The sequence below is a fragment of the Nycticebus coucang genome, chromosome 5, assembly GCF_027406575.1.
Source record: "Nycticebus coucang isolate mNycCou1 chromosome 5, mNycCou1.pri, whole genome shotgun sequence".
Lineage (NCBI taxonomy): Eukaryota > Metazoa > Chordata > Mammalia > Primates > Lorisidae > Nycticebus > Nycticebus coucang.
In genome coordinates, this window is record NC_069784.1 from 63594489 (window position 1) to 63610638 (window position 16150).

The 16150-nt window shown below is 39.0% G+C and overlaps 1 protein-coding gene across 5 annotated transcripts in view; it reads right to left on the reverse strand.

Moving 5' to 3' along the window:
- The window catches only part of RNGTT (RNA guanylyltransferase and 5'-phosphatase), a 425603-nt gene that overhangs the window by 379064 nt on the left and 30389 nt on the right, over positions 1-16150 (reverse strand). For all 5 annotated transcript variants that reach the window (XM_053591687.1, XM_053591688.1, XM_053591692.1 and 2 more), the window contains 3 exons: positions 11974-12083; positions 6520-6623; positions 6336-6424 (listed from right to left, as the gene is read on the reverse strand). In XM_053591687.1, coding sequence (XP_053447662.1) covers positions 6336-6424; positions 6520-6623; positions 11974-12083 — 303 coding nt within the window. The remainder of the gene's footprint in view (positions 1-6335; positions 6425-6519; positions 6624-11973; positions 12084-16150) is intronic.

A 16150-nucleotide genomic window follows, 5' to 3' on the forward strand; every position in this document is an offset into this window, starting at 1 on the left:
ACTCTGTCAACACACCTGGACAGACTTTTGTCACAAACCACTGTCTGTTCTGTGGGCCCAACAGACATTACCCCAGGCCACTGCATGTTCTTCAAGACCACTGAATCTCCCCTAAAATTCACTTATTAACCGCCTAAAATCATCCACACGTCTCTGTAAGAAAAGATTACATAAACATCTATACCCCACTGCATGCTGGGTAATCACTGATTCTTCCATGTGCAGGCTAATAAGTTTGCAGATCTTTTCCCCTATAATGTGCCTTTTGTCAGTTTCTCAGAGAACTTTCAGAGGGCAAACGGGGAGCTGTCCCTTGGCCCCTATACCACATTACAAATGTTTACAACTGGTCACAAATATGCTTCAACAAGAATGTGTGCACGGCTTATAAAAATGCCTTCTCTGGATCCCAGTTGAGGAGCAAACAGCCACTGGCAGCCATGGTTCTCACCACAGGGGTTTTTTGAACTTCAGTTATAAAAATGGGCAGAATTTTCCCTGATTATATTGGTGTTACCTGTCTGCTTTCTTGTGCAGTGACACAATCCTGTCCAACTGCTGAGAACTCATCTCCACTACGTGCACTGGCATGACTAAAGAGCGTTTCTTTTTTTTTTTTTTTTTTTTTTTTTTTTGTTGTTGAGACAGGGTCCCACCCTATGCCCCTGAGCAGAGTGCAGTGGGCGTGGTAGCTCACCACAACCTCAGACTCGGGCTGCGGGCACCCCGCTGCCTCAGCCTCCGGAAGCCGCTGGGATTACAGGTGCTCGCCACGGCGCCCGGCTGGGTTTTTCCATTTTTTTCACAAGTCGGGGTCTCACTGTCGCTCAGGAGAGTCGCGAACTCCTGAGCTCAAGCGATTCTCCCTCCTCAGCTTCCCACAGTGCTGGGATTACAGGCGTGAGCCACCGCGCCCGGCGAGCATTTCTTTTTAATAGGTAGTTAACCTACAGTACAGTGAAGTTCAAGACCGGGTCAGGTTCACTGGCCACCACACAGTTCAAGATGTAATCTGCAAAAACTCCAATAGCAAACTGGGATGGAACTATGAGCTGGCCACTGAAGTCAGCCAGCATTATAAGGAAGGCTGTGTGATCCTGGAACGTGCTTTAGTTGAAGAGAGTGAAGGCTTTGAGGAGCATGGACCACTGATAACTCTTGAAAAGAAAGAAAGAAATCCAGCTCTTTCCCCAGGTCTCCTTCACTGGAAACAAAAATCTACTGACACACCCTGTCACCTTAGCATCAGAGTTGGATTCATGAACTGTAGAACAAGAGGTTGTGAGAATCTAAGACGAAATTTTTCTTTTTTTTATTTTGTATTTTCCATCCAACAGCAGTGTGCAGAGAGAACATTATGCAGATATTGATAATTTTTTTTCTTTGTTTACACCTTGAGGCAGAAGAGTCTGCAGCTACATGGTAGGCTATGAAAGGAAAAATATCTGGACTATTAGAGTGGAAAAGGGTGTTTTATGTAAATTTTGAAAGGAAAGTATATCAAGTACCCAATTTTTTCCCTTGACTTGCTGGCTTCAGACAAGAGGTCGGAATCTGTGCCCAGCACTAAAGGCTCAGAGTCACCCTGGCTTGTGCTGGCCAGCGTGTCATACTAGAGATGAACCGTAGCACCTGAGCCATTCTTCCTTGTCAGTCTTGGCCCAAAGACGTCACCATTCCCAGTTATTTGTCACCACATAACATGTGGATGGGAAACTTTTCTGAATGGGCAGAACTGCTTGGTTGTCTTTTTTTCCATGTAACTTAAGCATAGTGATAAAAATAAAGTGATAGTTGGGAAAAAACAAAATTCCTTCTCTGAAACTATAAGCAATTAAAAAATTGCAAATAAACACAGGCCAATATTTTCCTATCCTAAGACTACTTAGATGGGTTCTGACCACCCACATTGGTTTGCAACTGTTAAACCTGATCCTTTAGTGCTCTCTGTATAAAAGGGTGTTACCAGCAACCAGTTCTAAGACCAGTTTCTGTTACTGTCTTCAGAATATTACAATAAATGACAATTCACCCTTTGCCTCAGACTTGGCAGGTCCAAAGCAACACATGAACACACTCAAGGCCAGTATGTAAAATAGATCCTATATAATAGTAAGTTCTATAATATTCATAACCTATAAAACCCTCAATTTAGAAATTTTTCCTATAGCACAGTGGTTCTCAACCTTCCTAATGCCGTGGCCCTTTAATACAGTTTCTGTGGGTTGTGATCCACAGGTTGAGAACTGCTGCTATAGGGTCTTCCAAGAATACAACTGCATAATTTATAACAAAGGCGAACTCATTTTCCTAACCTGGAGTAGAAATTTTTCTGAAATTATGGCCTTCCAGATGTTAAGACTCCTTGACTTAGTCTTAACATCTAAGATGTCCTTGACTGTCCTATTTTGAATTCTTTGAGTTTCCTCACCATTTGCCCCTACAATGCCTTCTCAGATGAGAAAACAGTTTGGTGAGTTGTTTTTAATTTCTCATACTGAGGCCTCAGTACTATTTTAAGGCCTATCTACCAGTCATACACCTAAGTACAGAGAATAGTTTTAAACTGTAAATTGCGCACAAACCTTATGGACACCCTGTATATATGTATTTGTTATATACAGTCATCTGAATGTGTAAATATATACATATACACACATCACTTAATACTATTTCATATATATCCCCTACTATGATTTTGTTAAATAATAGCTGCATATTATGCAATGTAAATGATCTGCTTTTCTCTAATACATATGTTGATTCCAAGGTTTGATTTGGTTTCTAACCAAGGAAACTGTGATGCAATTCATTTCATAGTCATAAAATCATTATATCCATCTCTGACTACTGCCTTAAGTAGGTTCTTAGATCTGGTCTTGATGAGTCAAAGGGTATGAATACTTTTAAGAATCTTCAGATGTTATCCCCAAATTGTCCTTCCAGAGAGGTTATACCAATTAATACTAACAAAGTATGACTACATCCATTTTATCCAATCCTTGATAGTAACAGACATAATCAGACTTCCCCTCTAATTTGAAAACACATCCATCATTACCAGGAAACTAGTATTGTACTATCCATTACTTTAGCATTTTTTGTTTGTTTGTTTGAGACAGAGTCTCACTATGTCGCCCTCGGTAGAGTGCTGTTGCATCACAGCTCTCAGCAACCTCCAACTCTTGGGCTTAAGTGATTCTCTTGCCTCAGCCTCCCAAGTAGCTGGGACTACAGGCACCTGCCATAAGGCCTGGCTGGCTACAGCATATATTTTTCAATTTCTTTTTTTTTTCCTTTGAGACACAATCTCGCTCTCTTACCCTGCATGGATTGCCATGGCATCATAGCTTACACCAACCTCAAACTCTTGGACTTCAGCAATCCTCTTGCCTCAGCCTCCCAAGTAGCTGGTACTATAGGCACCCACCCCAAGGCCCAGCTAATTTTTCTATGTTTTAGTAAAGACAGGGTCTCACTCTTGGTCAGGCTGGTCTTGAACTCCTGAGCTCAAGCAATCCGCCTGCATCAACCTCCCAGAGTGTAGGATATGTTTATTTCTAAATAGAATAATATTTAGGATTCTAGGATTATAGGCATGAGGCACCACACCCAGCCACTTCCCCATGTTATAATTAGTTAAAAAAAAAAAAAAACTCCTCTTATTACTTGTTTTTAAATTTTTTCTTGCTTATAATCTTTTTTTTTTTTTTTTTGAGACAGTTTCACTTTGTTGCCCCTGGTAAAGAGCCATGGTGTCATAGCTTACAGCAAACCTCAAATTCCTGGGCTCAAGAAATTCTCTTGCCTCAGCCTCCTAAGTAGCTGGGACTACAGGCACCTCCCAAAATGCCTACCTATTTTTTCTTTTTAGAGATGGGGTCTTGCTATAGCTCAGGCTGGTCTCAAAGGCCTGATCTCAGGCCATCCACCTGCCTCAGGCTCCCAGAGTGCTGGGATTATAAGTGTGAGCCACCATGCCAGCCTCTTGCTCATAATCTTGCCTATTTGATTGGCCAAACTTTTTTTCTGTGCTCAATAAATACTGGAGGGCGGCGCCTGTGGCTCAGTGAGTAGGGCGCCGGCCCCATATGCCGAGGGTGGCGGGTTCAAACCCAGCCCCAGCCAAACTGCAACAAAAAAATAGCTGGGCATTGCGGCGGGTGCCTGTAGTCCCAGCTACTCGGGAGGCTGAGGCAAGAGAATCGCTTAAGCCCAGGAGTTGGAGGTTGCTGTGAGCCGTGTGACGCCACGTCACTCTACCCAAGGGCAGTACAGTGAGACTCTGTCTCTACAAAAAAAAAAATAAATAAATAAATACTGGAGGCAGTGGATTTAATAGATTAACTTCATAGTAATTCTGCCAAAGTCTCATCAGGATTTTGCTTGGAATTACATTAAAAATTTAAAATTAGTGTGGAAATAAGTAATGTGTCTCCATTTCCTCAAGTTTCCATTTTAATATTTAAGTATATTCTCTTCATAAAAACCGCTTACATTTCTTAGTAACTTAATTCCTTGGTTACAATTTCTTTATACTTCTGTTATAGAAAAGAAAGAAAGTTTGGAGTATGAGCTATCCACTCAAGACTCTTCAGGATCTAATACAGTCTCTACCACCTACTAGCTGTGCGAATGACCCCTTTCTTAAGCAACCTCAAAACCCCTTTCTTGAGGTCATTCACACAGCTAGTAAGGGGTAGAGACTGTATTAGACCCCTTTCTTGAGGTCATTCACACAGCTAGTAAGGAGTAGAGACTGTATTAGATCCTTTAAAGGTTAAGGTCATCCTTAACTTTTCCAAGCCTTCATTTCTCATTGGGGTGACAAAAAAATATCTACCTAATATGATTGCTGTAAGAAAATGAGACAACGTATATGACAGGACTTACACAGAGACTAGCAGAGAGGAAATATTTAATAAATGTTAGCCAATATTATTAACATTAATAAGTCCATTCTCTAATTGTATTTTTTAGCTAGTTATTGTTTGCAGGGAAATTCCTTTTTTCTTGCGTAAGAACACATCCCCTAAACTTCTTACTATTACCAATTTTCTCTATGGGGAAAAACAATAGCTACCTAAAACCAAATAATGAAGACATCAAAAGAAAAAATATTTTGATAACACAAAAATTGTACATATTATGAAAAATTTTAAAGACAATGAATCAGAAAATTTTTCAAGGAGTACGTATAAGAAGTTAATTCATGTTATCTAGTCCTCAAGAGAAAATGGTTCAAATAACTGTGCTGAAACAAATGAATAGTTACATAGAAAACATTTAAAGTGGATTCTCAATGTAAACCATATACCAACATAAATACCAGAAAGAACAAAGACTCAAAGTTAAAACAAACTTTACAAATTCTAGAAGACAACTCCTAGCAGTATTGTTTATAATATCAAAAATAATTCAAATGTCATTTTAAGTGAATGTCATTTTAGGAAAATTTACTTGCTATATTTATTGTTTATTATCTGCCCTCCCTCTTCCCTCCTCCCACCTCCAGTCCACACTAGAATATAAGCTCCACAAAAACAGGGGCTTTTTCTCTGTTTTCTTCCATGGCATGTTCCAAAAGCCTGTGCCTGGCACAGAGTAGCAATCAATAAATAGTTGATGAAGAAACTATCCATCAACAAGAGAAAAAACTGCAGTATATTCATGTGACAACCATAAGGCAGCAAAAACAAACTACAGCATCACGTATTACTATCAGAAATGCCAAATGAGAAAAGACTATATACAGTACAATATTTAAAATTATAAAAAGTAAATATAGAGTTTCCCAACAGTCATACTTGAAGAAGGGTAATTAGGGCTTTATCCCTAAAAACATAATATTATAAAAATGCATGTAACAACTCATAAAAGTTAGTCCCAACTTTAATAAACATTACTTGGTGATTATTTACAAGAGAAAAAAATTCTGTAACAACTTACTTGTTAAAAATAAATAAATAAATAAAAAGGCTTGGCACCCGTAGCACAGTGGTTACTATGCAAGCCACATACACAGAGGCTGGCAGGTTCGAACCCAGCCTGGGCCAACTAAAACAATGACAACTGCAACAACAACAAAAATAGCCGGGCGCCTGTAGTCCCAGCTACTTGGGAGGCTGAGGCAAGAGAACTGCTTAAGCCCAAGAATTGGAGGGTGGACACCACAGGTGTCAGCTTGAGGCTCTGTCTCAAAAAAAAAAAAAAAAAAAGAGTTGGAGGTTGCTGTGAGCTGTGACGTCATGGCACTCTGAGACTCTGTCTCAAAAAAAAGAACAGAAAACTAACTATAAAATAAAATATTTAATAGTAGTTAAAGCCAAACTTACCTATAAGTTCAGGTGGATTTCTTTCATTAAACCGCTCACACAGACGGATAAATGTTTCAGTATTCTCAGTTGTAGGGCACTCACCATGTCTAGTAATATGGAAAAAAAATTTTTGAAAAATAAAAAGATTACAAATTTCAATAAAGAAGGTTTCAATATTGAGGAGTTTTAATATGTAACTTACCCTTTACACTGAAGTTTTATATATTTGATTCCTTCTTTTTCTATGTCATTTCTGTCATAAAACCTTGAAGTATTGGTCAAGTCCACCAACAACCCCATTTTAACCTTAAAAAATATAAAATAAAAAAGGGCAGATTTACTGGTAATTTAATTTGTTCCAAAATAAGTTAACTAAATAAATGATAATACCATATAGTTCATCCATCTACTTTGAGGGAGATTTTTATGTTCACTATGCCACTGAATAATTGACAATGAAAGTACCATTCATCCAAATCTTAATTCAATACACCAGAATTTAGCAGGTACTCAGTGAAATAAATGAACCTTGAAACTAATGAAGGAACTAATAAGCAAGCAGATTCCACTTCCAACATCACAAAAGTCTATCCAATAAAGAAAACATTCCCTGTGTTTTCTTTATTTTTTAAGAGATATGGTCTTGCTGAGTGATCCAGGCTGAAGTGCCATGGTGCAATCACAGCTCACTGTAGCCTCAAACTATCAGGCTCAAGCTTTCCTTACTACTGTCTTGAACAACTAAGCCTCAAGTGGTCCTTCCCAGCTCAGCCTCCCAAAATGCTGGTATTATAGGTGTGAACCACTGAGTCCAGCCTGACCGCATTTTCTGCATCTACCATCTGTATCTATGATTTATTAGACAGGAGGCTAGAGCAGGAATAGGATCTATCTGGAATATACCACAACTCAAGTTCTAGACACACACCATCACAGCATTCCCAGTAGCAATCACTCTGTTAATATCTATTAACTACACCATATCATAGCCTAGGTTTAAATGTATGTGACAGTGGTGGGGGGATGTCAGGGACAGTTTGTTTTCACATGTCCCTGACCCCCCTCATTGGTTTGTGACTGTTCATTAAAAGATGAGACAAGGGCGGCGCCTGTGGCTCAAAGGGGTAGGGCGCTGGCCCCATATGCCGGAGGTGGCAGGTTCAAATCCAGCCTTGGCCAAAAACTGCAAAAAAAAAGAATATAAAAGATGAGACAAGCTGCTATGCCATACATAAATCCCTATAGATAAGGATATATCTCCCTTCTGATTAATTACTCTTCTGTCTATTTTCTGAGAATATACCAAAGCCTAAAGTTATATTTTTTCAAAAGTTAAGGTTGAAAAGAAAGAACTCTTTACTGGCTCGGCCTCCATAACTCAGGTGTTATGGCGTCAACCACATACACTGAGGGTGGCGGGTTCGAATCCAGCCCAGGACACCTGAACAACAATGACAACTGCAACAAAAAATGGCCAGGCAATGTGGCAGGTGTCTGTAGTCCCAGCTACTTGGATGGCTGAGGCAAGAGAACCGCTTAAGCTCAAGAGTTTGAGGTTGCTGTGAGCTGTGACAGCATGGCACTCTCCCAAGGGCGACATAGTGAGACTCTGTCTCAATTAAAAAAAAAAAAAAATAGAAAGGAAAAGAAAATGCCAACAAAGAAAACAAAAGTAACCTATCTCTCGTCTACACAAAAGCTAAGGAATCTGAAGACTAACCAGGTTACAGTGAAGTAGAAGCAATGCATAGGTGCAAATGTACTGAAGACACACAAAACTAGTAAAAATAACCCTGTGTCAGTAAATCTCAAAAAAATGCCAACACGAATCTGAAGGAATCATCCAGGTAAATCAGTCAGGGCCTAACTATATAAATTATGGTACAGGTTAAGCATCCCTTACCTGAAATGCTTGGGAGCATTAGTGTTTCAGATTTTGAACATGTGCACAAAATTTACCAGCTGAGAGTCACTAATCTGAAAATCCCAATCTGAAATGCTTCAACAAGCACTTCCTTTGAGGGTCATATTGGTGCTCAAAAAAATTCAGGTTTGAAAGCATTTCAGACTTGTGGATTAGGGATATTCAATCTGTACACATATTAATGGAATACTATGAAGCTATAAAAAATAAGAAAGTTCTTTGTGTATTAATAGTATATTTTCAAAATCATATATTATGTAAAAATATGGTTCACATTAGCACATATAATGTGCTAACTTGTGTATAAAGCGGTGAAAATAATAATCTATAATTTTTGTTACTTAAATAAATTCTGAAAGGATACATTAAAAATTCTAGAAAGAGGCTCAGCACTTGTAGCCCAACGGCTAGGACGCCAACCACATACACCAGAGCTGGCAGGTTCGAATCTGCCAAACAACAATGACGACTACAACCAAAAAATAGCCAGGCATTGTGGTGGGCGCCTGTAGTCCCAGCTACTTGGGAGGCTGAGGCAAGAAAATCGCTTAAACCCAGGATTTGGAGGTCGCTGTGAGCTGTGCTGCCACGGCACTCTACCAAGGGCGACAGAGTGAAACTCTGTCTTAAAAAAAAAGAAAAGAAAAAAATTCTAGAATGAGTAGACTCTATGGAGAATAGAGGGAGAATAGTTGAAGAAGTAGGCAGAAGGCAAAAGTGAGAGGGAGATCACACAATACCAACTTTTTAAACACTGGATTTTGAAACAAATGGATGCATTCTCTATTTTCTAAAGAGCAGAATCACATCTTAGTTAAATTCTCAAATGAGTACACTGGGTAAAAAGGTTATTTACAGTCAAAATTCCTTTGTAAATTAACCAGTAAAGAACAGTATACATAGCCACATGTATACATCTTACTAGAAATTTAATCCCATCTCTCAATAGTTTTTCTTCCAGTTTTTCTTCCTGGGTTGGAACTAAAATATTATTTATTCTGCTGAACATTAACTGAAGGAGGTGGCTTGTGTTCATGGGCTATGTGGTATTAAAAAAACTTTAAAACCTAGAATCACCTTAAGCCTGGTAAGACAGTCTAAACAATGCACACCTGAACTGAGCCCAAACAAGAGGACAGTTAATTCACATATATTCCACCTCATTCTGAAGTATGTGCTCTCCAGAAAGAATGGCAAAAGAAACAATCTGCACCTTTTAGATCATTACTTTTCTCCTTTGCTGTTGGTTTTACTGAGTACCTATTGTTGGATTTGCCTACAAGAGATTGTTCTACATAATGATTAGAATCCACTGTTATAAGGGGAAAAATGGCAAAAACATTTAAATTTCACATACAAGACCTGAAGTTTATCTTCAGGTCTAAAATGTATCTCGCTGCCATAATGTGCTTTACTAATTTCTTGAGAGACTACATAAGGCCAGGCTCAAAGATTTAGGTATCATAACACAGCTTCTGAGTGAGCTAGATTAGAACTCCTGTTGTTTATCTTCAGGTCCAAAATAAGCAAATGAAAAGTGGTGAGAAGCAGAAAAATGTGGATTTTCTAAATGCATAGGAATATTTTAACTACGGAAACTGAAATTGTATTCTGTACTGTTGAGCGCCACAAGCTCAATATATACGTATATGTATTAATGTGCATGAGATGAGTTTGTGTGGACGTGTTCCTGTGACTATGTGTATAAACTTATGTAAATACATATTTTCACATACACAAATTTATCGTTCATAACAGATCACCCCAATCCATGAAGGACAGCAACAGTAACTACTTCACAGAGTTTTTGTAAGATTTAAATGAAGCCCTTACTCTGTGCCAAGCACTGTTCTACATGGACGAATTTTCTTTTTAAGATGAGGGAACTTATAATCCCAGCACTTTGGGAGAGTAAAGTGGGAGGATTACTTGAGGCCAGGAGTTCAAGACCAGCTTGAGCAAGAACAAAACCCCCATCTCTACAAAATATAAAAAATTAGCCAGGTGTGGTGGCAGGCGCCTGTAGTTCTAGCTACTCTGGAGTCTTAGGCAAGAGGATCACTTGAGCCCGGGAATTTGAGGTTACAGTGACCTAGGATGACACCACTACACTCTATCCCAGGCAACAAAGCAAGATCGTGTATATATATTAGAGAACTGAAACATGAAGAGATTAATGTAATTTGTATGCTAAGTACCTTTTAAAACCAAGCTCTCAGCACATTGCCTAGGAAATCTTCAATACTATAAATGTTAGCTCTAATTTTCAGTATAATTATTAATAATAAAAATTAAAAGTTTATAAATAAGCTAAAATAAAAGATAAACAATGATTCTAAGCTACACTGAGAAAGGGGGTGAATAACAAGTTTTTTAAATCCAAGTGGCTACTTTTCTATCCCATGATGAGCCTTGCACATAATGGGCACCAACACTCATTCATGTGCTAATACAGCATACAACAAAGACTACCAAGAGCATAAATAAAATAGTAACACAGACTGGTATTATGGTTTGGATTATGTCCTGTAAAGGCTGAATTATAGGTCCTCCCAGCACTCTGGGAGGCCGAGGTGGGTGGATTGCTTGGGCGATCTCTAAAAGTAGCTGAGCATTGTGCCGGGCACCTGTAGTCCCAGCTACTCAAGAGGCTAAGGCAAGAGGATCACTTGAGCCCAGAAGTTTGAGATTCCTGCGAGCTATGAGGCCATTGCACTTTACCAAAGATAAAGACTCTGTCTCAAAAAAAAAAAAAGAGGAAAATTTTAACTCCAAGACACCAAGGGCTGAAGCCCCACAATTTACAAATTTACAATACCCCACAACTGGAAACAACCCAAAGTCCTTCAACAGAAGAACAATTAAACTTTGGTGCATCCATACAATTCAACAATAAAAAAGAATAAACTTTTGTTGATACATGCAATAATTTGGATATACTGCAGGGGCATTACACTTAGTGAAAAAAGCTAATCCCAAAAGGTCCTACATTATTATATTCCATTTATAGAACATTGTCCAAGTGCCAAAACTACAGATGGAGAATTGGTCAACAGTTGTGGGGGTACACGGTCAGGGGCGGGGAGAGGGTCTAACTCTAAGGGTAGTGTAAGGGAGTTCCTTTGTGGAAATGGAACAGTTCTGCAATCATCACAACAACTTTACAAACAAGATCTATCCGTATAGACATAGACATATACATAAACACAAACAAATGCATATAAAAACTGAATAAGGTAGTAGTACTGTACCAAAGTTAATTTCCTGCTTTTGATACAATACTACAATTACATAAAATGTCACCACTGGGAAAAGCTGGGGGAAGGTAGAACTCTGTACAAGTATGCAAACTTCCTAAGTTTAATTATTTCAAAATAAAGGGGGTTTTTTGTTTTGTTTGTTTTTTATTATGTCACCCTCAATAGAGTGCCGTAGCATCACAGCTCACCGTAATTCAAACTCTTGAGCTTAAGTGATTCTCTTGCCTCAGCCTCCCAAGCACCTGGGATTAGAGGCAACCACCACAACTCCCAGCTATTTTTTTGTTGCAGTTGTCATTGTTGTTTAGCTGGCCTGGGCTGGGTTCAAGTTCCCCATGGGTGCATGTGGCCAGCACCCTACTACCCACTGAGCTATGGGGCACCAACAAAATAAAGGTTTTCTTAAAGCCATCTGACAAACAAAAGAGAGGTGAAGTAATAAATCAGTAGCAAAAAAAGTTTTGTTTCTTACCTTCAGACTCTTCAGATAATTTGAGAGCATACTGGGATGGAACCTATTTTCTTCAGCAACTTGACTATCATATCTTGGTCCTAACATTGTCTTCAGAGGTAAGAATCTTCCTAAACAACATTAAAATAAGTAATAATTTCCATTAAAGATAACCTTCCAGATTAAAATTCTATAATTAGTAATTCTCAATGTCACCTTCTTAAAACATTTTAAATGGAAAAATAAATTGTAAATGCAACTGTTTTGTCAACCTAAATTATATTTCTAAAAGATACTACCTTGGAACTTTTAAAAACAAAACAAAAATTCTAGAAATTGACAATCAAATATAACAGCAAAAGACAAAGTACCAGTGAATGGAACTTCCATAAAGACTCTAAGTTCTATACCAGTACATTAAAATTTACTGGCTTACATCTACTAAAGATACGATATTAGCAAATTGGTAATAAAGTGAATTAAATTAGTTCTTCAAAATTCCTGATTACATACTTCCTAATAGGAGGTTGGAATTCCTTCAATCTTACAGGGGGTACATGGTCATCCTACATGTCAGGATAAAGATCATGCTAGGAATGGTGGGAATCACACCTATGGTGCATACTGCAAGGGTACATGTTGGATCTGTTAAGTATAGAGTATAAATGCTTTAACACAATAATTAAGTAAATGAGATGAAGTATATATTAACCAATGTGATGTAAGCGTTCCTAATTCTATATGAAATCAGCACATTGTAACCCATAAATGGGCATTAATGTATACATGATCTATGTGTTTATGATTTAATTAAAAAAAAAAAAAAGATCATACTAGGATATGCTATCAAGCAGAAAGGATGCTAACCAAAATCACTCTTCAAACAACTACTAGTGATTATGTCATAATTCCAGCAAGACAGACTTTTTCAACCTTTTTTTCTGAATCACAGTATAAGCATAGTTACTTTGTATAATCAAATCAATTCTTAAATAACCTATTTTTAACTAATTTATATTTTCAAATACAATACAATCAATAATGTCTACCTAAAAGAGTATCTAAGTGAAGTCTTAACATCTTTCCATAGGCTTTAACCTAAATTTCACAAAAGAAACTTTGAGTAAAGTCACAAATAAAACTCCACAGCGTTAAATCCAAAAGTCAACTCAGTTCTCACCTTACTTAAGCTCTCAGCAAGGTAAGAAACAACTGATTTTTTTTTTTTTTTTTTGAGTTTCACCCTGTTGTCCAGGCTAGAGTGTTGTGGCGTCAGCCTAGTTCACAGCAACCTTTAAGTCCTGGGCTCAAGCAATCCTCCTATCTCAGACCCCGAGTAGCTGAGACTACAGGTGCCTGCCACAATGCCCAGCTAGGTATTCTCTTTTTTTTTTTTTCCTCTTTTGCAGTTTTTGGCCAGGGCCGGGTTTGAACCCGCCACCTCCAGTATATGGGGCCGGCACCCTACACCTTGAGCCACAGGCACCGCCCAGGCTTTTTCTTTTTAGTAGAGACAGAATCTCGCTCTTGCCCAGGCTGGTCTTGGACTCCTAAACTCAAGCAATCCTGCGGCCTAGCCTTCCAGAGTGCTGGGATTACAGGCATGAGCCCTCAGTAGAGTGCCATAGCATTTTTTCACACCTGACCATTTTTTGATCTGCATTAATTCCCTCAGGGTCTCATCTAGTCTCCAGGCTTTAAAAACTGTCAGTGTGCTAATAATGACTTACAAATTCATATCTAGATTCCTAGTGCCTCCTCCATAACTCTAGACTGATAGCAAACTACGCACCTCACTTAGTCTCTCCTTCAAGTCTAACAGAGATCTCACATCTCATATCCAAATATGATCTCAATATGCAACCTCTAAAACTTGTTCCTCTCACAGCTTTCTACATCTCAACAAAGAGTAACACCTTTTTTTTTTTTTTTAAAGTAACATCATTCTTTCAGTGGCTCAGGCCAAACCCTGATGGAGATCCTTGTCTCCTCTCATGTGTCACCTCCAATCCACCAGCAGTTCCTATCATATCAACCTTCAAAATACATACAGGATCTGAGCATCTCCCACCACCTCCAGCATCATCTCGCCTGGATTACTTTACTTCACTTAGTTTATTTAACAGATATTTAATGGTTGCCTAACGTATACCAGGCATTGTTCTAGACGCATGAAAAACATTAGAGAAAAGAAAAACAAACATAAAAACCTCTCTCATAGATGGTGGCTGAGTAACAGCTTCCTTGCATCTGGGCACGGTGAGTCTGGGGAGATAAGACTCCAGGCATATCTGGCTGGTGGGATCTGCCTATAATCATCCCTTTGAGGATACAGGGAATCAGCGTGGAATTATGGACCCCAAGAGGAGGACAAAAACAGTGGAAAACTGGTAAGTAATCGCGTGTGTTCGATTGATCTAATCCCACCAACAGCTCTAAGTGCAGTAGCAGCAAGACTGCAAACCGGAAAGGCCTTACCTGTGAACTGTTTTGGTGTTTTTGGACTTGGCACTCACTTGAACTGCCTTGGGGAGAGCTTGAGTGGGAGTGCAGAGAACTTTGGGCGTTCCGCTGTACCCACGGAGCTAATAGTGTTTGGCTGTGGGCCGCAGGGAGCCATTATGAGAGAACTGCCCCAACAAGGTCCACCCTAGGGGTTACAGAGCAAGGATCGGGCGGGACCTAGTAAGCTAGTGACTGAGCACCCTAAAGGCGGGATCTGAGCCGCCTTACAGGCCTAACCCTCAGGAGCAGAGTAAGACCGGTTTTGGCACACTGGGTAAGTGGATAGCCACTTCAGCAGTGATCCAGCAACAAGCACTTTCCTGGGAAAGCTTCTGCAGAGCAATTTTAGAACCTTAAAGTGCCTTTTAAGAGGGCTGAAGAGAGACTTAGGGTGTCTACCCTGTGTGGTTTGAGAAATCAATTGAGGCCTCCAGTCGTTTCAGCATTGTAATTAACATCTGATACCCCAGAAGGCCACCTGTTGCTCAGACAATATTCAACAAGATATACACGCTGCTTTGTTTTTGGTTGTTTTTTTGTTTTGTTTTGTTTGTTTATTGTTTATTTTGATGTTGTTGTTCTTCTTTTGTTTTTTAATTTCAACCTTTTCCGTACAGATTTTTTCTTGTCTTTCTCCAGTTTTCTAGTATAAATACAATTTCCCATTGCTGCCTTTTTCAATAACAAAAACTTCATTTTTGCTAGTGTTTCTACCCCTATTATTTGGTTTATCACCCAATTTTATCCCGTAAAGTTTTCTGTTTGCTTGTTTTGGTTTGATTTATAGCATTTTTGTCTTTCCTCTCTACTTGGTGGACGTGGGGTACTGTGTCTGACCAGGTTAGCAAAGAGTTGCTGACCTCAAGGGAACCACCCAACAGGGCACCCCCAGAGGTTGGGAATTTTTAAGGTTGTGTCAAAGTACCCTACTGTACACCTGTATTGCTCTGTCTCCCTCTTTCTGTGCCTCTCTTCTTTTTGTCAATATTCCTTTTACCCACCCCCTCTCCTTTCTCTATTTTCTTTACACTCCTTCCTTCTTTCTTTCATCCTTTCTTGCTGTTCAACCTTCTCATCCTCGTGGTAATATACCAAAAGGACTCATCGAAACCTTAGTCTACAGGCACGGGAACTTAAAGAGCAAGAGGAAGTGAAAGGAAAAGTACGGCAAGTAAACAGATAAAAGAAATCACTCATGAGGAAGAATCAGTAGAAAACTCCAGGCAACATGAAGAACCAGTGCAGAGCAAACCCTCCAAGGGACCATGAGGTAGCTACTGCAGAGGATTCCACCTATAAAGAAATGTTAGGAATCACAGAAAGGGAATTGAGAATACACATGATAAAAACAATGAAGGAAATGATGGAAACAATGAAGGAAACTGCTAATAAAGTGGAAAATAACCAAAAGGAAATCCAAAAACAGAATCAAATCAGAGATGAACAATATGAAGAATATAGAAAGGATATAGCAGAGTGGAAGGAACTGAAACAGTCAATTAGGGAACTTAAAGATGCAATGGAAAGTATCAGCAACAGGTTAGACCATGCAGAAGAAAGAATTTCAGAGGTAGAAGACAAAGTTCTTGAGATAACTCAGATAGTAAAAGAGGCAGAAAACAAGAGAGAGAAAGCAGAACATTCACTGTCAGAATTATGGGACCTTATAAAGCATTCCAAAATCGAGTCATAG